General features: G+C 36.1%; 2 protein-coding genes and 1 non-coding gene across 11 annotated transcripts in view; 1 reads left to right on the top strand and 2 right to left on the bottom strand.

Moving 5' to 3' along the window:
- Window positions 1-11935, bottom strand: part of LOC112050197 (tyrosine-protein kinase Drl) — a 57370-nt gene extending 45435 nt beyond the window's left edge. The window contains exon 1 of the mRNA XM_024088390.2: window positions 11515-11935. Within this exon, the coding sequence (XP_023944158.1) occupies window positions 11515-11605 (91 nt within the window). The 5' untranslated portion in view covers window positions 11606-11935. The remainder of the gene's footprint in view (window positions 1-11514) is intronic.
- Window positions 11936-12293: 358 nt separating this feature from the next.
- Window positions 12294-12365, top strand: Trnad-guc (transfer RNA aspartic acid (anticodon GUC)). The gene has a single exon. It is a non-coding gene; the product is annotated as a tRNA-Asp (tRNA).
- Window positions 12366-18791: 6426 nt separating this feature from the next.
- LOC112050198 (glycogenin-2) overlaps window positions 18792-24552 on the bottom strand; it is a 30938-nt gene continuing 25177 nt past the window's right edge. The window contains exons 7-10 of one of the 9 annotated variants that reach the window (XM_024088393.2): window positions 22298-23398; window positions 20869-21982; window positions 20528-20570; window positions 19479-19619 (exon numbers count right to left, since the gene is read on the bottom strand). In XM_024088393.2, coding sequence (XP_023944161.2) covers window positions 20536-20570; window positions 20869-21982; window positions 22298-23398 — 2250 coding nt within the window. In that variant the 3' untranslated portion in view covers window positions 19479-19619; window positions 20528-20535. Of the gene's footprint in view, window positions 19714-20527; window positions 20571-20868; window positions 21983-22297; window positions 23399-24552 lie in introns of all 9 variants that reach the window. The other 8 variants (XM_024088396.2, XM_024088392.2, XM_024088395.2 and 5 more) reach the window with 8 other exon arrangements.

Raw genomic sequence — 24552 nt, 5'->3', positions numbered from 1 at the left:
GGTAGGGTGGTAACTAGCCACGGCCGAAGCCTCCCACCAGCCAGACCTGGACCAATTAAGAAAATCTCAATCGACCCGGCCGGGGATCGAACCCAGAACCTCCGTCTTTGAAATCCACCGCGCATACCACTGCGCCACGGAGGCCGTCAAATAAGTTTGAGCATCTCTGACTCGAAGCTTTCCTCGGCCACAATTGTAAAGCTCATTCACATGTGACATACGCGGCGTGCGTGCGCGCATCCACTGATCGATCGGAGCTTTTTGTCGCGATGACGTCTCCATTTATTTAGGAGCAAATTGCCACAAGACTAACACAAAACCCTCGTCGTGATTGAGCGGAGACTCCGACGCCATTATTCTGAGTGAACCCGACCATCGATCACGGGGGACACGGTCTCGAAACTAATTTTAAGTGTTATTCTGTGTGGGTTTATTGACGTATCGCTTACATGTTATTTTAGAGGACCCAATATATAAAATAAAATCTACAATGCTTGTTTTCTTTTTAACCAAAAACTAGCTGACCCAGCGGACTTGGTACCTATCGAGACGACTCAGAATAAATGAAAAAGTGTTTGTTAACTTGTGAATTAGCTAAGTACGATTTTTTCATGAAGATTATAATAAATATTTAATTATATTCAGTAATAACTGACGCCTGTTCTCGTTCCTGTAGGAATACGGGGATAATATATAGCCTATAGCTTTCCTTTATAAATGGGCTATCTAACACTGAAAGAATTTTTCAAATCGGACCAGTAATTCCTGAGATTAGCGCGTTCAACCAAACAAACAAACAAACTCTGCAGCTAATAGTATAGATAAAATACGAAAATGTAAAATATTTTCATTTAATTGTTAATGTAACTTACCTTGCTCTGAAGTCAAAAACAAAGTATGGAGAAATGCAAAATGCAAATGCAATCAGCAAGTATCAATAAAATACATTAAATTAAAAATTACTTCAGAATTAAGTAACATAGAAAAAAAAGCTTATTGAAATTTCTTTACTAATGATAAATTATCATCCAAGACCCAGTAAGTAAAGAAACGGTATTTACTTGTATGAAAAACTAAACAGTTGAAACCAGTCAAAATTAACCTTACTTATGAACCGTCGAAGAAACTATTCGTTTTCAATACAAAATATCAAAAACATTGGTTTCTTCAGTTCACAGATTTATGACTTGTGTTTTAATTAGTCTGTTTCGAAGACACAAATGATTTCGAGGCATAGAAATATATACAAATTGGCCGCTCGGAAGGTGAATGGCGATCGTGGCTCGGTTTCACGTTATAAATAAAGATCTATTTATTCAGCTGAGCTTTATTCCTGACCTGGATGCGGGAATGTCGCGCCTGTTTGTTTTGCAACATATATCTCTTTAATCATTTCGCTTCTCGTATATAGTTTTTATTGTATTGTTAACGTTAATTCTTACTATTAATCAAACGAACAATAACATATGTGTGTAAGATAGCTGTAGGTAATCTATACTAATATTATAAAGAGGTAAAATTGGTGTTGTTAGGGGTAATCTCTGAATCTACTGAACAGATTTTAAAAATTATTATACCACTAGAAAGCTACGTTATTTGTGTGTCGTAAATTATATTTTAATTCCTTGTATTCTCACAGGAACGGGAATTAAGAGGTTGACACTGTGTGGGCTCTACAATATAAGTAAATCTAAGAAAGAATTTCTTATTAAGTATGATCAGAATGTTTAATGGCTCACTGTAGTGTTAGACCTCTCTTCATATAGAATAGGAAGGTTTGGGGCTTCGATGCACCACGCCGCATCAATGCAGGTGAAACAAAGTTTTTTTTTAAATGTTAATTTTTCTCCTGACCGAAAACTCAAACCCCTGACCTCATAATCCGAAACCGCATAAACTAACCATGAATCAGCTATCAAACTAGCTTTCATTCATTATGCGTTATTGGTAGGTAAAAATGTGAACAAAATAAAAGACAGTGAACCAAAATATAATAAAAATCTCCTACACAAACACGTATCTGCCACCATCCCAGTAATAAGGGCACGTACGAGTACGTCACGGCATCCCAGCAATGGCCGCGTGGTACGCCCACCAATTATCACCTTAATGGATTCCGTACCAACTCAAGAATATGCAATCATAGGAAATACTGATGATTGCGTATCCGTAACCAGTATCAATAGGAATGCTATCGAATGCTATCTCATCTAGCGAAAAAAACATCACAAGTAGAAGGCAATTTTGCAATTTAGGTCTGTACTGTGTAACTGGATTCAATCGATATGGGAATAACCATAAAACGAGATGGAATGAGAGCTGACTACTAAAGTAGGTCCTAAAGTAGGTAGCTGACTACAAAATGTAGATGCATTAGAAGTGTAATACTATTTTCTTTACTAACAACAAATAAAGTAATATGTTACTTCGGTGAATTAATAACACAAAATGGAATGAGCGATGAAGTGGAATGACTTAATAAAGTAGATACTGCTTATAAACAAAATTGCTTACATACGGAGAGATATAAAATGGAGGTCTATTAAAACGAAATTTTTTATTAATATACTTAATAAATTAATTAATCAAATACTCGTACGTTAACTAATGCTAGTGAAAGATATTATGATGACTAAAACAAAAACAATGCAACACGATTGTTTAACAAAACATCTAAGAGTATGGAAATGGAATTTTGTATTAATACGAGTACACTTAATAAATAAATTAATCAAATACGTAACCTAACGCTAGCGAAAGGTATTTATACTAATTAATAACAACTTGATGATGACTATAGATAACCCTTCTGGAAGTCGGGTAAAAAACCAGTGCACCATGATTGTTTAACAAAACATCTGAGAGTATGCACTGCAGTAAGAAACTTGGTTGTTTCGACATCAACACAACTGTTTCTGCTCTCAAATTAAAATAAACGTCTCAGTTAAAGTAGCCATAACATGAAAATTTAATTAAGCAAGCAAAAGCTAATTTAATTCTTGCCGTGTCTAAACACATAAGCGTTGTTGTTTCAACATTAATAAAACGGTCTGTGTCCTCAATTTAAAATACACCAAATCCACAAATTAAAACAAACCAAACCTCAGCCAAATTGGCCACGAAATTAAATTATAATTAAGCACTTTTATTCTCATCACGTGAGAGGGATCGTGTTTTCGCCTAAGCCACCTGCCCGAGATGACATATTACACTCGGCCGGATTAAAAACTCCGCCCGAAGCAGCCGTGAAATTAAATTTATTTAGGTCTCACTCCACATCATCCCGTGTGTCAACATTATTTACATAAAGAATATTTTCGAGAAGGACGCGAGCCCATATTTATATAGCGACGACGTTGGATGTTTATTGAAATATTTCATTGTTAATTCTCTAAACAACTTCGTTTAGAAGGGGAACTGCACCCAAACGACGGTCTCTGAATAAGGCATTAATATCATTTATTATAACATTATTTATATTATAGTATTTTATAAATATCATTGTTACTTTCATAACTATAATGACAACAAAAGAATCTGGTGAACTTAGAAAGATAAGCCACGGGACTAGACGATTTACACGTAGGTAGATGACGTGACTTGGTACCCTGATAATGTTGGCATAGGTCGTTAAAAAAAAATGAAGAGCCTCCTGATAACGTTCCTAGATAACCCAACTGAAACGACGAACCTTTTGTCAAATAAACATTTTAGCATTATAATCTCTTAGGCACGTACACTAAACAAAATGTTTTCTTAGTACAGCAAATATGCTTGTAGCATGGACGTGGTTATCATTTATCAGATTTTCCTTAGGGTTCTTTTTACAAGCTCAAGGTTTATATTTTACTTCCGGTTCTGATTTGTAAATTTGGACTTTGGTTTACGATTTAGTAAAAATTTTAGATGCGGTATGAATATATAATTGTATAACTCATGATTGAAATAGGAATTAGAAACTCAATTTTCTTATGAGACGTTAACGACATTCTTTTTGTTGTCAGGAAAAAATATAAGCCAATGTTAAGGAGTTATTAAAAACTTAATTTCTCAACAAACTTATTAGAACAAACATTACATATTACTATAGGTAATATTTATTATTTGTAAAGACCACATTCCGATTCAGTTTCTCTTTCTAACCTTTTTGTTAACGCACGAAAACTTTAGTGATTTATTTTGTCCTACAACCCCGTATATAAATGTAGAAAAGCACTCATCACTAATTCAATCTAAGTAATCCTAAATCACATAGTCCTTAAACACATCAAAGCCAAACAAATGAAGAAACCATAAACAATTGTCTGATTCTTTTTGCTTTTTTCCAATCGTGTGAAGAGGTGGGCTAGACGTAACCTTATAGCATTCGGGTGTATCGTGTTACCACCTTCACTTTTTATTATTTCTCATCCAGTATTGCTAGTAACAAGAAACCCAAAACTTGAGGTAAAATATCCCCTTACACACCAGATGGGTAGCGTGGTCATTTTTTTGTTGTAAAAAATTTAATTACGTTTGCTCGAATAATGTAATTGTTACTGCTATAATGAACCCTTAAGGGTCTCGTGATTTATTTGTTCAGTCTAATGTATATTTTAAGCAATATACTATCCAAGTAGTGTCCAACTTGATTTAAGTAATATCAAGTGACGACCTACTTATGTTACGTATGAAAAATTTAGTTCAAAGTTAGTAAATTCCAATGGATCCCTATAATAATAAATAATAATATAATAATAATTATTTATTTATTCATCAGAAAGCAGGTTTACAAAGATTACCTAAATATAATAAGACCCTGATACTTTCTACCATAATAATTTGGTGTATGAAAAATTTAAATAGACCATGTATAATCCTAATTTAAAAGCAAACAGATAAAAAAGAAAACATATGTAATAGCTAATACAATTTAACATTTTAAGATTCAATGATTATGACAAATCTAACTCAAAACTACTGTGACAGATAAAATAGAATAATAGTCATAATATATACTGTCAAAATTATTAAACCATGTTAAATTTAGTGCAAAGTCAAGTAATTATTACCAATTAAATGTTAAAATGTCAATTAAAATTATGTCAAACACACACGTCAATTAAAATTATGTCAAAATATTTATCATACGTCAAAAAAAAAAAAAAGAATATCATTAAAATTTGTAATTTAAATACTCATTTAAGTTATAGAAACATTTATCCATAAGCATTTTAGAAACTTTACTCTTGAAACTATTTACATTTTCAATCTTATAGATATCTATTCCTATTCGCTTGTCACATACGTTGTCTTGTCGGTCACACTATATGTGGCTATATGTATAAGTAAATAGCTTAAACACTTCCTACACACCTATTCTATTAGCTAGTGGCTATCATCTCCCATCATTCATTAAGCCTAGCTAAATGTGACAGCTTTAAGTACCTATTAATGCTTTTATTATGTTCTATTACTATTATTTTTAGTACGCATGTTATTCCTTAAAACTCCTTCATATTTAATTAATCCTTTTCGTATATTTGCATCTTAGAATAATGTTGTGCAGTATTTTAACTAGCAATTGTAAAATCGTAAGCTTCCGTTGCAAACTAAGCTCTCACTACTTGATAAAGAGCCGTAAAATCATATAACCTTTAGAATCTGTTGAAGTAACTTCATTTCACTTCGCTTAGCACAACCGCTTTAACTGTTACAAGCTACTCGTATATTGTGAAATGCACAGCCAAAGGCTTGTTTCATAGATAGCGAGCTTAAGGCACTTTCGTTTGGTACAAGTAATGGAGTATTATAATCTTTTTTAACATATAAATTGAACCGATTTCAAAGACGTCTAAATTATTAATTAATTATGTCTAAATTATTATTTTAGTTAATTTAAAAACACATAATATGTACAAAGTGATTTGCATGCCAAATGGGCAAGATACAGTACCTACCACCTGTATACATATACATGTAAGCTTGTATCTGCAAATAAATACATTGATTGATTGATTGACGTATTTCAATTATTTTGAATTTAACACAAAACTACTAAACCGATTTTCATGAAAATGAAACGTGACCAATCTGAAAGTAAACTCTTTCAAACAATAAAATCTTTTTAACAAAATAATTAAACCGACTTTAATATCACAAAAGTGTACCTCAAAAGCGAAAAATGACATCGTATGTGCTACCTTCTGATCACTTGGCGGCGGTGTTAAGCCAGTGACGTATTAATTAAAGCTATTTCTGAAAGAACCACGGGAAAGAACTGTTTAAATCCTAACACTTTATGATTGAATCGGCTTTAGTTAAGTAATGTGTTGGTTGGTTCAAATAGAGGTTGAAAGTTTGTATGGGATTTCTTAATTTTAAAAGATAAAACCATGAAACTTCATATTGCACTGCACTTGATAAGACATAATTAAACATTTGTTCTAGCGTTTTTGAAATTTCGACCTGTGAGGGGATGAAATAGGGGTTGAAAGTTTATATTGATTTTCACGCGGACGAAGTCGCGGGCGTCCGCTAGTTAGTAATAAATAATAATCAAACCTACAATACTTTCCACTTTAACAACACAAACTATAACATTTAGCGAACATGAAAATATCTGCGAACAGCTCCCTGGCCATTCTACAACATAGCGAAGTAGTAAATAGCTAAGATGAGCGATAACAAGCGCCCATAAACCATCCTGTCCCACGATAGCGCCTCATAAAGCATCTACACTTTATCAGCGAAAGCTTTAATGGCGTACAACAAAGGTAGAGAAAACAATCATCTGTAATGCGAGCTCGTTACATAAGAGACATCGCTACCAGCAACTATGGAATATCTACCCGTACATCTAATCTATACTAATATTGCGAAAGTAAGTCTGTCTGTCTGTCTGTTACCTTTTCACGGCTAAACGATCAAGGTGAATTTGAATTGGTATGGTTAAATGGGACCTTGGAGCAAAATATAGGGTACTTTTAGACCCTAAAATAAAAACAGAAGGGGGAGAAATAGGGGTTAAAAGTTTGTATGAAAAGTCCTTTATTTTTAATCGACTCCCAAAAAGGAGGAGGAGGAGGTTCTACGTTCGGCTATTCGGTATGTATGTTTTTTTTTTTAAATTACAGTTTTAAAAATTTCTTCATAAATCATAACAAAAAATACGAAATATAATGTGATTCAAGAATTTTTAAAATTCAACCCATAAAAAGGTGAAATAGGGGTTGAAAATTTACATTGATTTCCACGCGGGCGTACGCTAGTAAATAATAATAATAATAATTAATCTTTACTATTATTGTTCCGATAGTCGTTTCAGTCAATGGTCTTATAGCGAAAAGCTTCGAAGCTTTCGCTTAACTGCTGGATCAAGAGTCGGATACAGAAGGCAATTCTTGAAACGGCGCGTATTGTCAGGTTTCTCACTCTGGTGCCCTGACCGCCGGTCGCTTGGGCACTCAAATGTCCCGCAGCGAAGGGTTATTTTTTTAAACTTAATTTTTTACAGTGTTTTGTATTATATTTAAGTAACATTGTTAAAAAAAAGGAGTAAAAATATTTAATCTTTACTATTTATGAGTACATTACGAAGAGGTAAAGTTTGTAAGTAAGTGTGCTTTTGTAGCGGATAATCTCTAGATCTACTGAACCGAACTGAAAACTCATTTACCAATAGAAAGTCACGTTATTTGTGAGCGTTATAGGTTATGCTTTATCTCACGTTGACGGGAACAACCCGACTGAAACCACGGGACAACTGCTAGTAATTAATAATGGCGACAGTTTTCGATTTAATGGGTATTTTATTCATATTTCTCCGTATGCGAACAGGTTCGTGGAATTCTTTGTTTTAATCTACAGAGGAATCTTCTTCTATGGTCCCACATTTATCATACTTGCTTATTAATTTTTTTAGTAATGTATGTTTTTTACATGAAAAATTATACGAGTGTTAAGAACTTGTTGTTAATACAGAGCTCATAGAACAGCAATAATTTCGACTTCTTTAAATCAATAATTAAGTATTTTCTTTTTTTTTTTTTCTTAAACAATATAGGTACCTAACGGAATTAATATTTATGGATCCCTTTGATGACAATGCTTTTGGAAAATAACTGCGATTGAATGATATAATCTTCCAATTTAGAATGTAATAAAAATTAAAACACTATCTTAACCTATCAACAAACTCTTTACATCGTCCATTTTTTAAACATTAAATATTTTTGGCATCAAGTTTATTGAATGCCATAGAAAGTCCATAAATGTCATCAAAAATAATTACCTAGTCAACTGGTTGCTTTACGTTCTCATGGGTCGCCCCGTCACCCGCAGAGAGAGAGATCAGATTAGGACATAAAGATACGAGATATGTTAATATTTTTCATTGTAATAAACTAAACGGCCATAACCTTTTGAGCACTACATCACTGGATACTACGCGTCTATTTGTCAGAACGCGATGAACTATAAATTACTGAACCGATTTTCATACGGTTATAACTAATGAGCGAAATTATTTATAGATAAGATTTAGGTATATAATTTATTACGTGTCTGGATGTTTGCTGACTAAAATATAACGATGATGGTTAAACATGCAAAAAGAGAGTTGAGATTTGAGACATTTTGGTGTGCATCGCGTAAACCAATTGTCAATTTTTTTGCCTCAGTCCTTAGGAAATTCTGTTATTTTGTTTTAAGCTTATTTATTTTCATTTATTTAAGAACAAGTTAATTATACCCTCATTTTTAATTTGTTTGTTGGCAAACAATATTCCTTGAGTATGGCTTTAGTATAGAGAGAGAAACCGACAATAATAAATGTTTTATTCTATGTTTTTATTATTTTTATATCGATTTTATGTAATCTTATCCAAAATATAGATTATGTACTCCATTCCTACTTTGTTAATTAAGTAAGCACTCGTCGGGAGTGAACAGATAAAAAAAAGTTAGCGAACAAAATTTAAACCGAATCAAAAATAATGTGCATCTTACTTATTTTACTTTTTCAACTCCACAAGGCCGATGTCCCGTTTCACTGCATGCATGTATTCTAAATTTCTAACCAAGAACAAAGACCGATGGTACAGTCGTTGACAAAGATGGATCTGTCCGCCCGCAGGCTGGTACAATCGGGTGGACAAAGCCCAAAGCATCGCCTTTGAGTGGTTACCTGAGCGCATCCTAAATGGGACCTTTTAAATCTGTCACACTGACAATACTGTAATTGTAACAAGGCTCGAAGGTAAACTGCTTTATTATTTAGCTTCTAGGAATAAGTTCGAGCAATTAAATGCAGCGTTTTTTTAATTACTTGAGTAATAAAAATTAAGAATAAACAAAATGGCATTTTGTTGACAAATTGCGTACTTTTTTTTCCTTAATTATTTAATCACCGCGGTTGTATGTGAGGATTGAAGAATATCATAATTCTATCATATATAGATATCAGAAATCCATCTCCAACTTTTCAGTTGTGTACATTTTAAGAAACTAAATATCACGTGTCTCTAACGGTGAAGGAAAAACATCTTGAGGAAACCTGCATATCTAAAAATTTTCTTAATAACACGTAGAGAACGTGTGTGAAGTCTGCCAACACGCCAGGGTAGACACTTTTTTTTATAAAGAATATTTGCCAAATGTATTAAATATGACCAATATTCCCATTCTCCTCCAACTAGTCGGGAAAGACTGAGCTAGAAGTGGGTACGACAATAGACCAACGGGGCGGGGATCGAACCACCACTCCTCGGTGATTAGTTCGACCGGTCTTACCGTTGAGCTATTGAGGCTGTAACTAAGGCCTAACCCGTCTTATTCTGAGAGGAGACTCGTGCGCAACAGTGAGCCGATATAGGTTGTTAATGACGATGAACTGTAAATGTAGGGCCCTTCAAAAACTTTATTATCTCGTACATACAATCTCTAAAAGTCCGAAAATACAAATTGGGTCTGAATAATGGTTATTGTCGCGTGGTACACGCCACGGGACGTATTTCTGGAAGGCCGGATTGTCACCTCGCCACAATAAAACCCCGCGGCAGATCGGAGATAACGCAGCCGATGGTTTATGTTTATGGATTTGAAAATTGCCGTAAAATGAGATTAGGCGACGTCGTATTGTGTTGGATTTAAAAGCGGATTAATTTTTAGACTGGTGGATTACGATAACAAAGTAGTACATAGAGGAATTAGACAAATATTAATCTATATTCTATACTTATAATAAATCTGTAGAGAGGTCAATTCTGTACATGGAATATATTTCCAAAATAACCATCAGCGCGTGATTAATGATCAATACTGATGCCAAAAATGCAATCAGTAAAATTTTTGTCTGTCTGTCTGTATGTTCGTTTTAGAAACAAAAACTACTCCAGGGATTTTAACGAAAATTGGTACAATTATTCTTCATACTCCTGAGCAGGTTATAGTATACTTTTCATCACGCTACGATCAATAGGAGCAGAGTAGTGAAGGGAAATGTTGGGAAAACGGGAGAAGTTACTCCATTTGTACAGCAATACTACTGTAAGGGCTGGATTCAATAGGTCTAAGGGCGGAGGACGAAATCGCGGGATTCCGCTAGTTAGATAATATTATGTTCTCTGTGTATGTGGATAGTAGATAGGTACGTAATCAATATAGGAGATTATTATGAGGCTTTGCAATGACATTATTATCTGCAACGTTGATAAAAAGGCTTATCAGCTTAATCACTGATAGCAACTGCATTGGAATCCGCAACATAATATGGCACCTATCTACCGAATTTGCGATAGATATTGCTAACTTTCCGAGAGCCGTGACAACCCAGTGGATGTGACTTCTGCCTCCGCGGAGGGTATAGGTTCGCATCCAATCCGGGGTATCCACCTCCAACTTTTCAGTTAAGTGTGTTTTCAGAAATTTAATAGGTAGGTATCACGTGTTTCAAACGGTGAAGAAAAAACAACCTGAGAATTTTCAACCAATTTGCCAATTCACTTCTTATGCAATGTTTGATTGAAGATACACGATCCTTATTATTATTTATATGAATATCTTTAGTTTATAATAAACTAGCGGACGCCCGCGACTTCGTCCGCGTGGAATATAGTTTTTTACAAATCCCTCGGGAACCATGGATTTTTCCGGAATAAAAAGTAGCCCTTGTGTTAATCCAGGCAGTAATACATATTATAATATCTTAATACAAATTTTCAGCTAATTCGGTTCAGTATCATTCATATCATCAAAATCACCAGTTTTCGCAAATCTCGAGAAACCATGGATTTTTTCAGGATAAAAAGTAGCCTATGTGTTAATCCAGAGTAAAATCTATTTCCATTCCAAATTTTGGCCAAAACGCTTTAGTAATAGCGGTGTTAAAGAGTAACATAGGTACATCCAAACAAACATACATACAAACTTTCGCGTTTATAATATTAGTAGGATGTAAGATTGTAAATAACAAGGGTACCTAATTAAATATTATTGCCTAAACCTAGACTAGAACAATAATAATAATGTACTCACCCAAAAGTCTCCACACTTCAGCACTACTCAAATAAACATTCAGATGTCCAAAACATGCCGGCAACAGTATAAGAAACGTTAACCACTTCATTTTGACACGAGTCCTTCAAAAAATAAAGGTTCCAAACCAAAAATGTTCACCAGAACTATATTTTACTCACATTTTCAACCACCGTCCAACGTTAAGTCGAAGCAAGATTACACATTCGGATAAAATGTATAAATTCACAAGATATCGTCAATAACTACGCGGCTTGAGATCGAAACTAAGCAAAAATCTTTACTTTTATTCATATACGACTGATTTAGTAAAGATATAGCCGAAAATATCGCGTATAAACAATAATAATTGGATTGTTTTCGTTAACACACAACGACACGAGCTCTCTGTATCGTTATCACCGCAAAACTAAACTGGTTTTTTGACTTTTGTTCATTGTGGGTTGCCAGCAGCTGTCCAGTTTACCTTTTTTGTAGCGGTACAAAAAGGTGTCGTTTGAGCGACACCTAGCAGCGTAGGGTGCAAACCTCGAGGTTCAGTATCAAACCACTAACCGTTCTGAAAAAGTATTCCAAAATAACGCTAGATGGCAGTAATTTTAAAAAGAAATGCTTTCTAGGAAAGAGTTTAAATTTTTTTAAATTACATAATATTAAATGATTTATTGTATTGGTGAGTTCACTTTAATATTTTTTTTTTATTTTAATTAAAAATTATATAAATACAATTAATGTTTATAAAAAAAGAATGTACAACATTTTTACCTCCTCAGTCATCATCCTCGGTAGTATAGTGGTAAGTATCCCCGCCTGTCACGCGGGAGACCGGGGTTCGATTCCCCGCCGGGGAGGCACTTTTTGTTAATTTATATTTATTAACTGTGCATATTTTTTTCATCTTTATGATCCCATTTCCGTGGAAGCATCGAGAATAAGGATAAAAGTAGCCTGATGTATTATTTTTTTGCCTTTACCTTACCACGACTAACTATTTTTGTTAGCACTTGGCTGCAATTACCTATACCTGATAATCTATATCTATATCTATACTAGTCTATACTAATATTATAAAGAGGTAAAGTTTGTAAGTTTGTAAGTTTGTCACATTTTTTAAATGGGGTAATCTTCGGAACTACTGGTCCGATTTTAAAAATTCTTTCACCAGTAGAATGCTACATTATCGGGGAGTGCTATAGGCTATATTTTATATTGGTATCATATATATTAGCCGAGTTATCACAGTTTTTGTCATACAGGTCGGACCGAAAATCCTCTTAGGCAGACTTATTCGCATGCGCTGCCTTAACCATTGTGTAAAATTGAAATTAATGTATGGAGGCTTTATGTATCTTTAAAAGTTCTACAAAAAAGTCCGCGACACCATATACCTATCTTCTATACATTAGCAGATATAGTACCTTTTGTGTTTTAAAAATTATTAATTTTATATACTTAGGTTTGCGTCATTATTTATGCTACTTAACTTAAATCCTTATCAAAATAAATTATTTAATAATCACAAGGATGTTATGGAGATAAGATTTGCCCTTTATAGTATGTTAATTAGTTAAATAGTTTCGGAGAAAATACAAAATTTCTAAAAGGCGGAATGCCGCTTTGCAACCGCCAAATTAAGTTGAACCTTCCTCTATAGGTTTCTACGTATTTTATAGGGATCAGCATTTTTGGTTACTAAACTCTATGTAGGCGTTTTATCCATTTACCAATAGATGGCGTTGAGCAAAAACACCATATATTGTACGGCGCTAGGGAGATTTATGCCGACTACATGATGATCGAAATTGATTGTTCACACATTGGTGTTGGTGGTGAAAAATTTACTTAGATTTTGACAAGTCGATGTTAATTGTTAATTTGTTAATGATCAAGTCGATGTTAATTGTTAATTTGTTAATGATTATGTTCTACTTCTAGGCACACATACCACGTAGGTAGTTAAAGTTAGCTAGGTACTGTTTGTCTGACTCTGTCTATTTACGTATTTGCTTTTTAGATTTAGAAATAGAGATTAGAGACATACTTTAAGTTTTAATTTATAGTTTAGATACGTCGTACTTTCTTTGTTTAGGTTCACCGTTCAGGACCAGGTTCAGGTAATCAGGTTTAAACTTTAAATTCAAATAAATAATTTGTAATTTTATTTTATTCGTTTCGTTTCGACTTTCGACTTTCGTCATACGTATTTCGTGTAATTAGTTATTATTTTGTTTTATGGTATTTTTTCGATTGTTGTGTATATAAATTAATTAAAACTTAGTAAGTGTAATTATAGTGTTTTGTGTTAACTTAATTTTGTAAAAGATATACATACGTAGTCTATACTATCTATATCTATACTAATATTATAAAGAGGTAAAGTTTGTAAGTTTGTCACATTTTTTAAATGGGGTAATCTTCGACCAGTAGTAGGTCCGATTTTAAAAATTCTTTCACCAGTAGAATGCTACATTATCGGGGAGTGCTATAGGTTATATTTTATATTGGTATCATATATATTAGCCGAGTTATCACAGTTTTTGTCATACAGGTCGGACTGAAAATCCTCTTATACAGACTTATTCGCATGCGCTGCCTTAACTATTGTGTAAAATTGAAATTAATATATGGAGACTTTATGTATCTTTAAAAGTTCTACAAAAAAGTCCGCGACACCATATATCTATCTTCTATATATTAGCTGATATATAGAAGAAAAAAGGCCTTTTGTGTTTTAAAAATTATTAATTTTATATACTTAGGTTTACGTCATTATTTATACAACTAAACCTTAATCCTTATTAAAATAAATTATTTAATAATCACAAGGGTATTATGGAGATAAGATTTGCCCTTTACAGTATGTTAATTACTTAAATAGTTTCGGAGATAATACAAAATTTCTAAAAGACGCAGAAATTCCACTATATGACGCCCGGCGCTTTCATTTACGTAGTTCCCGTTCCCGTGTGAATATGGGGATCAAACATAGCCTTGGACACTCGCAAATAACGTAGCTTTCTATTGGTAAAACAATTTTCCAAATCGGTCCAGTAGATCCAGAGATTACCTCCTACAACCACACGAACTTTACCTCTTTATATTATTAGCATAGAAGTCTCTATTTCTCTTGGTCATACCACCACTCTCGAAGGACTGGACCGATTTTGCTAAGGGTAGGAGTAAGATAGAGAAGTTACAGGGTAGGTTAGGGTACGGGTAGGGAAGCGTAGGGGTAGTGTAGGGGTAGGGTAGGTTTAGGGCCGGGTTTAGGGTAGTGGTAGGGTCGGGGTAGAGGTAGGGTAGTGGTAGGGTAGAGGTACGGGTAGGATAGGGAAGTGGCAGGGTAGGGGTAGGATAGGCGTGAGATAGGGGTACGGGTGGGATAGGGGTAGGAAAGGGATAGGGTACGGGGAGGGTACGGGTAGGATTGGGGTAGGGTATAGGTAAGGTAGGGGTAGGGTAGGGGTAGGGTTGGGGCAGTGGTAGGGTTGGGGTAGTGATAGGGTAGGGTTATGGTAGGGGTAGGGTAGGTTAGGTTAGGTTAGGGGGTAGTAGTAAAATTGACATCGAATTTTACGCAGACGAAGTCGCGGGCGTCCGCTAGTGCCGTATAATCTCATTACGTAGCAGGTAGGTATTTGTGTGCCATAAGTAGGTAATACATACATCATCCGATAAACGTAGTTCTCGACCTTTTTTTTCTGCGCCTATTTACCCAACTATTTGAGAAATTTTACTTCTAGAAAAATAAACCGATTTTAGACGATTATTAGCTAAAAAAAAATAAATAAAAATATTCAACCCACTTCCAGTACAAAAATATAACTTACCCACAACACTAAAAAATGAAAAATAACATCGTACCTCGTGATCTGTTTGAAGGCGGTGCCAAGTAGGTAAGTTTCTGCATATAAGTACGAGTAAGCTAAACCACAGAATAGAACATACTTACATACCTATGGCTAAGGTAAGATGTGATTGTGGAATGGAATAGAATGTACTCCTGGCTTCAAAGTTTCCTGACACGTAATATTTTTAAAAGAAGATTGAATAGACACTTTCTAGGCAAGCGAGCTCCAACCTATCGTACCTACTGATTTGCCTGCATGATATAAGATCAAACGAACTTTTTGAAGTTCGATCATTATTTTAAGCAATGATGAGTCGCTTCATTCGAAGATATATGCAAGATTAAAGCGCAAGCAAGATACGAGACTGTGTTGATAGATTGATGAATTTTCTATTCGTGTATAAGAATAGATACCTAGGTACACTAATAGAAAATTTAACCTACCCTCGACTAAAATACTAAAGTAGTCCGAACTAATATCGGCTACTTTAGTATTTTAATCGAATAGCGAGCAATTTAGTATCTATCTAAACTCTTTACTCGGCTTCGTGACATTGTGGATCTCCTCATTTCTGATTCGATCACCAATTCGATCACGCAGAGAAACTCCAACCATTACTCGCTTCATCGCTGAGTGACTTTTAAAAAGTGTATGTGTATGCTGAAGTGGCAATAGGCAGGTCACGTAGTTCGAAGAGCCGATAGACGTCAAGGTACCGAGGTGCTGGAATGGCTACTCCACACTGGAAAGCTGTGTTGTCACCTAGTAGGTGGACCGAGAACATCAAGCGGGTTGCAGGGAGCCGCTGGATGCTAGCGGCTCGAGACAGTAGTGTTGAAGTTCACGCAGAGCATACGTCTAGCAGTGGACGTACATCGGCTGGTAATGATGGTAATATTACTTTGACTTTTGAAAGTTATCTAATTGACAAAATTTTTGGTAAATTTAAGGCAAGTTTGGACTACTTACTCACTCACGTCACTCATACAAGTCAATAAAAATACCTATTATTGGGTAACAAACTCTTCTGCCGTCACTGCTGTTCCGTGAACTGGAATAGCTCACGTCATCACAGAATTTAATACCTTTATCAGAGGCGTAGCTACCACCGTATCAGCCGTATCAATGATACGGGGCCCCTGGACTACAGGGGCCCCTTAGATCCTTAAGTATGAAAGCAAAAATTAGTAAAATTTAATCTACTACTAACTACTACTAATCTGGTGCTTCGCGGAGATAAAAACTGCTAAAGAGATTTTCGGGATTTGCCGTTCGTCTATACTCTATTGGGGCCCCCCAACAAATTTTGATACCGGGCCCCTAAAAGGCAAGCTACGCCGCTGGCCTATATTGATGGGCATAGGACAGGAGACAGTTATAGATTATTTCTTGCCCTGCAAAGTTCCCTCCTGGTTATAGACGATAGTTGAGGTCATCTATATGCTTATTTCGTCGAGTATTAATAAAAATATGTGGGCAGGTTAACCTAGTATATTGTATACTAGCGGGCTATGTCTGTATGTATACTATGTCTACTTCTAATTTCAGGTGATTCGCTTTAGTACCTAGCTGCGGCGTGAAAGAGTAACAAACATTCATGCCATCAAAATTATCAGTTTTTTGCGAATCTCAGGAAACCATGGATTTTTTTCGGGACAAAGAGTTAAACCAAGTTAATGAAATATAATCTTTCGTTAATCCAGAGTAAAATCTATTTCCATTCCAAGTTTCAGCCAAATCGGTTCAGTAGTTGCGGCGTTAACAAAACATCCAAACATACAAATTTTCGCTTTTATATTATAGTAGGAAGTAGGACTAGCTGACGTCCCGCAGTTTCACTCACGAAGTTCCCGTTCCCGTGAGACGGGGATAATATAAAAGGCCTATGACCCTCACAAATAACGTAGCATAATAGTGGTAAAATTTTATAAAATCGGTTCAATAGATCCAGATTCCAGATACCCTCTACAATACCACAAACTTTACGTCTTTTATCTATACTAATATTATAAAGAGGTAAAGTTTGTAAGTTTGTAAGTTTGTCACATTTTTTAAATGGGGTAATCTTCGGAACTACTGGTCCGATTTCAAAAATTCTTTCACCAGTAGAATGCTACATTATCGGGGAGTGCTATAGGCTATATTTTATATTAGTATGATATATATTCGCCGAGTTAACACAGTTTTTGTCATACAGGTCGGACCGAAAATCCTCTTAAGCAGACTTATTCGCATGCGCTGCCTTAACTATTGTGTAAAATTGAAATTAATGTATGGAGGCTTTATGTATCTTTAAAAGTTCTACAATAAAGTCCGCGACACCATATATCTATCTTCTATATATTAGCATATATAGTACCTTTTGTGTTTTAAAAATTATAAATTTTATATACTTAGGTTTGCGTCATTATTTATGCTACTTAACTTAAATCCTTATCAAAATAAATTATTTAATAATCACAAGGATATTATGGAGATAAGATTTGCCCTTTATAATATGTTAATTAGTTAAATAGTTTCGGAGATAATACAAAATTTCTAAAAGACGCAGAAATTCCGCTACATGACGCCCCGCGCTTTCAATTACGTAGTTCCCGTTCCTGTGTGAATATGGGAATCAAACATAGCCTATGACACTCGCAAATAACGTAGCTTTCTATTGGTAAAACAATCTTTCAAATCGGTCCAGTAGATCCAAAGATTATAATTTTAATTATAATTAAAATTAGAAGTCTCTATTTTCCTTTGTCATCGCACCACGCTCATAGGGCTGGACCGATTTTGCTAAGGGTAGGGGTAAGGTAGGGAAGGTATAGGGTAGGGTAGGGTAGGGTACAGGTAGGGTAGGGGTTGTGTAAGGGTAGGGTAGGGGTAGTAGGGTGGGGTAGGGCAGGGTAGGGGAGTGTATGCCTAGGTTAGGGGTAGGGTATGGGTAGGGCCTACCCCTATCCTAGGGGTAGGGAAAGGGAAGATTACGGGTAGGGTACGGGTAGGGTAGGGGTAGGATACAGTTACGGTACGGGTAGGGTAGGAGTAGGGTAGAGGTAGGACATCGATACTGAAGCCTATTTTCTATTTTTTGTCTGTCTGTTTGCCTTTTTTTTGACCGGGCATCACGCTGAAATTACAGAATGAATTCAAATGATACTTAAGACGATTTGAGACCATAATACGTAGAAGGATAATAGGATACTTTTTGTCGCGAAAACAAAATCAGAAATGGGTGAAGTAGGGGTAGAAAGTTTGTACGGAAAGACCTTAATTTTTCTAGGTACATTTGTAAATGTAAAATGATAAGTGGACTATTTATTAGGTATAACTTATAAAACTTGCAAAATAGAATGTGAAATAGGGGTTGAAAGTTGAGATCGATTTTTACGCGGACGAAGTCGCGGGCGTCCGCTAGTATTTAAATAAAATTAACAATTTTAATTCAAAATATACTTTTAATACAAATATTTGAATAACACTTCGTTCTTAATAAATACGTGTCATGCTTTGGTAAACATATAGGATAATATATCAATAAGTATTCAGTAAACCAAATACAAATCACTGTTTAAAATAACACGTCGTTACGAAAAATATAAAATTACAAATACAATAATTATATTTCGACAACATGGACGTGTGAATGCGAGTATTAATATCATTAATTAATCAATAGTATAAAATATAAAAACGGTTACACATACACTAAAGCGATAAAAAAAAATTAAACAGAAACATAAGGTGAGGCTACAGTTATGGCACAGAGGAACTATTCGGGAGCTGGACGCGGCGCTCATTTCTCTTTGGGCTTCTTTTCCTTCTTCCGCGGCGGCGGTACGGGCGCCTCGCTGCCTGATGCACCCTCCTTGTCCTTTTTGACTACCTTCTTGATTATCTTCTTTTTAGGAGGGTCAGCAGTTTTGGGCGAGTCGGGAGTAGCAGGCGCCGAGTCAGGTTTCACTGAGGATTCGATCTGAGCGGCGGTGGTCGGTTTTGCCTTGATGCCGATTTGCGAGAGCGAAACGGCGATGGGAGGTGTGGGCACCGCGGGCTCCTGGACGGAGAGGCGAGAGTCTGCGGGCGGGGCGGGGGGCGACGCCAGCACGGGCGGCGTGGGCTCGGTGACAGTGGGAGTGCGGAGCTCCCCGGCGATGATGGACTGCGCCAGCGCGGCCGCGTCCTCCGCCTCGCTGTCCGGCGTGAGCGCGGCGTCCGCGGCCGGCGGCGGCAGCAGCAGCTTCCCCAGCTTGTGCCGCTCCTCCGCTACACAACCAATTTATTCCCGCCTTTATTCTCTCGCACGGTTAGGTGTGGCGTTAGTAGGGCGGTCACATTAGAGAGCAAGCTCGGTTAGGGCCTGGAACAAAGTTAGGGAAAACAGTGCTACACGGTTACGTCAAAACGATGCAAGCGGAAAGTTAGAACGAGGTCAGTCTAGCGAAGTATAGCAGATACATTACAAGGACGATTATCGATATCGTGTCTAGCGTAACATTATCGCAATGGAGTTACGTCAATACCTGAGGTACCTTGTGACCTGGTGTCTTAGTTTCAATGATATTACAGATTAATAACTACTGATTTGAATATTTTCAAAATTATTATTTTATAGCTGTAGTGTATTGCGTTTGCTTATGGTGTCGTGTGATATTATAATGGTGGCTTATAATAACGTTCCTTGCAATGAGTGATCGATTATGGAGAAGCAAATAAACCATAAGTGAAAGACTGCATTGAAGGTAAATGCATAAGTGATGCAACTATGAACACTCCTCAATTTATATTTAAGATCATAATTTGAAATAAGTACAGTAATAGTCTGTTTTAGATATGTGAGAGAGTCATCACAGAAGCATCTTTAAGAATGGCAATGGTAATACAGATCCGTTAGTACCCCAGAATGTGCCCTGAAATGATGACGTCAATCAACCGTCCCTACGTATAATATACACTACTTGGACGCAACCCAACATCTAGCAATAAAAAGTATACAAAGATATACAAATGAATAGGAATTCACGCGCAATTACGGATCCTAAAATAACAGAAATGGAATGATATTATCGTGAAAAGCTGTTGGAGAATTAAAGAAGTCACATTTGTTTGAAATTTTTAGTGAATTTCGAACAAACGTGGAACTGTTTTGAGTCCAAGTGGTATGTGGTTATTACCTGTTCTATCAAAGCCGCGTCTCTTGCGCTGCCTCCTCGGTAGCTGGATGAAATAACAACGAATTTTGAAACGTATATAAAATCAGTAAAAAAAAATAAAACCAAAAACACAAAACTGCACAAAAGAGAAAAACCTGTGTAACCACTTTAGGGGAACCATCACAAAATTTAATTGTTAGTACATCTTTTTAATTAGTTAACACGTCTCCCCTAAAGTTGGACACTAATGTACAAAAATATTAGTATAAGAATATGAAACTGCAAAATGAACTCGGTGAGTTTTGAGTGCGAAGCCGTTCGGTTAGCCGAATTCGGCGCGTTCTATTATTTTTTTTACTCACATTTGGCTGCGGGTGCCACAGGAATCTCTTCCTTGGACGGAGTGTTAGCTAGAGGTGGGCTGTCTGAGGAGGCCTCTAGCTTTCCCGCTTCCGCAGGTTTCGGTTCCTCTGATGGTGCAGGTGTAGATTCTGGAGCAGAAGACACGGGCTCTGGTGCTGCCTGCTCTTTCGTAACCGCGACTTCTGCTGCTGATGGCGCTTCATCAATTTTTAATGCTTCCAAGGCAGTTACTGGTATTTCAGCCGCTTCTGGTTCAGTCTTTTCACTCACGTCTGCCGGGGCTGAGGCAGCGATATCAACAGTCGCTGCTTCAACTGGAACAGGAATAATTTCCTCTGGTTTACCTGGAGTTTCAGTGACTTCTGGTGCAGGTGCGGGAGCTTCGGTGACTTCGGGTGCAGGTGCGGGAGCTTTAGTGACTTCAGGCGCAGGCGTAGGAGCTTCAGAGGCTTCAGGTGCGGGCGTGGGAGCTTCAGTGGCTTCAGGTGCGGGCGTGGGAGCTTCGGGTGTAGGAGCTTCAGGTGCGGTCGTGGGAGCTTCAGTCGCTTCAGGTGCTGGCGTGGAAGCTTCAGTGGCTTCAGACGCAGGTGCAGAAGCTGGCGCCGCTACTTCAACTGGAGCAGATTCCACAACTGCAGCATCTTCCGCTGACTGTGCAGCGGGTGTATCGGAAGGTTTTTCAGCTGTGTCAGATTCTACTGGTGCAGGAACTTCAACAGAAGCTGGTTCACTAGGGGCTTGCTTCTCAGCCTCAACTTCTTGTTTGGGAGCTTCGGCTGTATTTTCAGGAGTTACAACTGCCGGTTCAGAAGCTGGTGCTGCTGGAGCTGTTTCGGAAGCAGGTTCAACGACTGTTTCAACTGGTGTAGGTGCGCTTGGAGGTTCCGCCGCAGCTTCTGGTTGAGCTTCATCTTTAGGTGGTTCAGCCTGTTCGGAACTTGGAGGTTGACTTAGTGTCTGTGATATCTTTGCCCAAATGTTGTCAAAAGAATCTGCACCCATGTAATCAATGTTTCCGGCTTCCCATCCTTGTCGCCTGGTAAGTTCATCTACGGCCTCTTGTTGCAAAGGCGCTCCCGGTACTACGCGTGCCAAATTACCCGCTACGCCAGTCTGCAATATGGTAAAGTCAAGATTAGAAGATTATTATGGTTTTTTTTTCATTTTTTACAATATTATAATAAAATTAATTAATTTTGTATATTGTTAAAATGTTATTAGGGAAAATAGCTTTGTTAATAGTTATCGTGCAATTTAGTTTGTACATAATACTACATGCAAAAATACGGACAAGCTTTTGAGATTAATTAAGTAACTAAGAACACATATTTTCTTCAGTTTTACGTGATTTATGAGAAATCCCATCTTTATACACTGACCTATTTGTTTTTATATACATAGAAGATACGAAGCAAAAGGGCTACTTACTTGGATGTTTACCCCATTTATTGTCTTATCGGTAATTTCCTCAGAGAGTGTTTCCATTGCGTCTTCAAACTCGTCTGAACTTTCTGACAGTGGAGAAGGTGGTCGTAAAGGTATTTCGTGACTACATATTTTACGTCCACGTGAGTCAATAGTCATTCTGTGCCTTAAGTAAAAGCCATCGTATGGATGCCGTGGCGTTATTTCCTCATAAATATCACTATCATCATCGGATGCATATCCATTCACTTTTTCTTCTGATACATGAGGATTTACTCTAATATGGTCCATCATTACACTGTATACTTGAGGTCTATTTGGTTGTTTTAAATGTGAAAAAGAACTGTTTAATTTCTTACCTACGTGGTTTTCGTGTTCCTGAAGACTATGTGAATAACAAACATGACTATCATCTGGAGATTTGTTACTTTGGGACTGATCATAAATAGGGTTTCTGTCTTCAGGTATAGTAAAGTTATTGTAGTGATATTCATGAGTATGTGGCTCTGAATAGTTGTGTTCTTGTATATGTTGACTGTGGTGGCTTTGATGTGCTGTGGATGTGTTTTCGTTATGATATTGTGGTATATTGTGATGGTTTTGTGCATGATGTTGGTGATTCGTTTCTTGTTGTTGATGTTGATGATAATGATCACTTTGTATATGATATGGTATATATGCATTCGTTTGACTACTTTCATTATTAGATTGCCTAACATCTTTATAAACAGAAGTTTGATTATCATTGTGCTCGTTACTACAATACGTATGCTCGTAATGATGACTTTGCGTTTGATGTGACTGATTGCGATCCCACGCCAGTTTTCTTATTTCATGATAATTATCAGATGGTTTGTCGTTTTGTTTTAAATTCTCTTTACTTGCTGGAATATTTCCTCTGTAAATATCCCATGGGTTATGAAACTCACTCAAGTTTATCTCTGGCACATTAATTTCCATATCTGGGACTTGATTATCAGGATGATGCCATGGAAATTCAGAGTCTGAATCTAACGTTGGTTCGTAGTAAATATGGTCCACATTCGGTTCACTATAATCTGTTTCTTCTTGAAAAGTCACCAGATGTTCTTCTGCGACATCACCCTATCGGTTGAAGCGATAAAACAACTCAATAGATACGCATGCAAGTGACGTGAAAATAGCTTCACTCGGTCAAAAACAATCTATCTGGAACTCTGTGCATGGCTTTGTTCAAGCATTAACAAGTAAATAAAATATCTACTAAATAAACATACAATAATATTAAATTTTAAATAAAATATGAAATCAAATTATAAAAAGATCTTTGTTTCAATATGACAATTTATAATTGTATGTTTACTTAGCCGATTCTCATTTCACCAAAATACCAACACCATTTTAATTTAAAAGCCCAAACTGCAAACCTTTTACATCACAAACAAGCATTGACAAAAATTTTGATAATGTTAGATAATGTTAGTATTTTGGAGAACCATCAAATTACTGGCGCACTAGCATTAAAACTTTAAAGGTGCTTAGGTACGATGCACAAGCTCAAAGGGACAAGCATTAGTTTTATAAGAAACAATTTCTACGTGGAACAGTATTTACAAGAAATAATTTATAAACTCAGGAAATATTTTAAACAAAATCCAAAATGTAAGAAAAAATATTACCTAAAACTAATTGAATAATCCAAAAAATAAAGTAATAATAAAGAATTGAAAAAATAAAAACGAGAAATTCTAATATCGAAGTAAATAAAACAGTAAATTAAATTAAACCAAATGAAAGAGTAGTAGATATCCCAGAGATAATTGATAAATCCAAGTAAATAAGAACTGAAAATTTAAATGTCACCAACTGAATAAAATTTAAACGTAAAACAAAAAGATAAAAGAGCCACTAATTAAATTTAACGATTTAATTTTCCACTGTCTCACCTCTTCAATATTAGACTCCTCGGGAGTTTGCTTAGAACACATGTTGTACCGGTCAGATCGCACGCTGGTATGAGTATGGATTGACTTACTGGACTTTATGAAGGGTACTGCTAAGTATTTGCGGTCGTGAACCGTGAAATCCTAGAAGCCGTATTGCATTTGATCCCATTGTGGTAATTGATATTGGATCTAATAACTTACCAATGCGACTACATTCCGCACATGTAATACGGTTAGCTTGACTTATATCGAGTAACGGCGCCACGCGTTTAATGTCTTTAACATTATAATTATTAATAATTAACCTCTGTACAACTTTATAATTAGAACAAA

The sequence above is a fragment of the Bicyclus anynana genome, chromosome 1 (assembly GCF_947172395.1).
Source record: "Bicyclus anynana chromosome 1, ilBicAnyn1.1, whole genome shotgun sequence".
NCBI classification, from domain to species: domain Eukaryota; kingdom Metazoa; phylum Arthropoda; class Insecta; order Lepidoptera; family Nymphalidae; genus Bicyclus; species Bicyclus anynana.
This window is presented reverse-complemented; position numbering and strand designations above follow the sequence as displayed.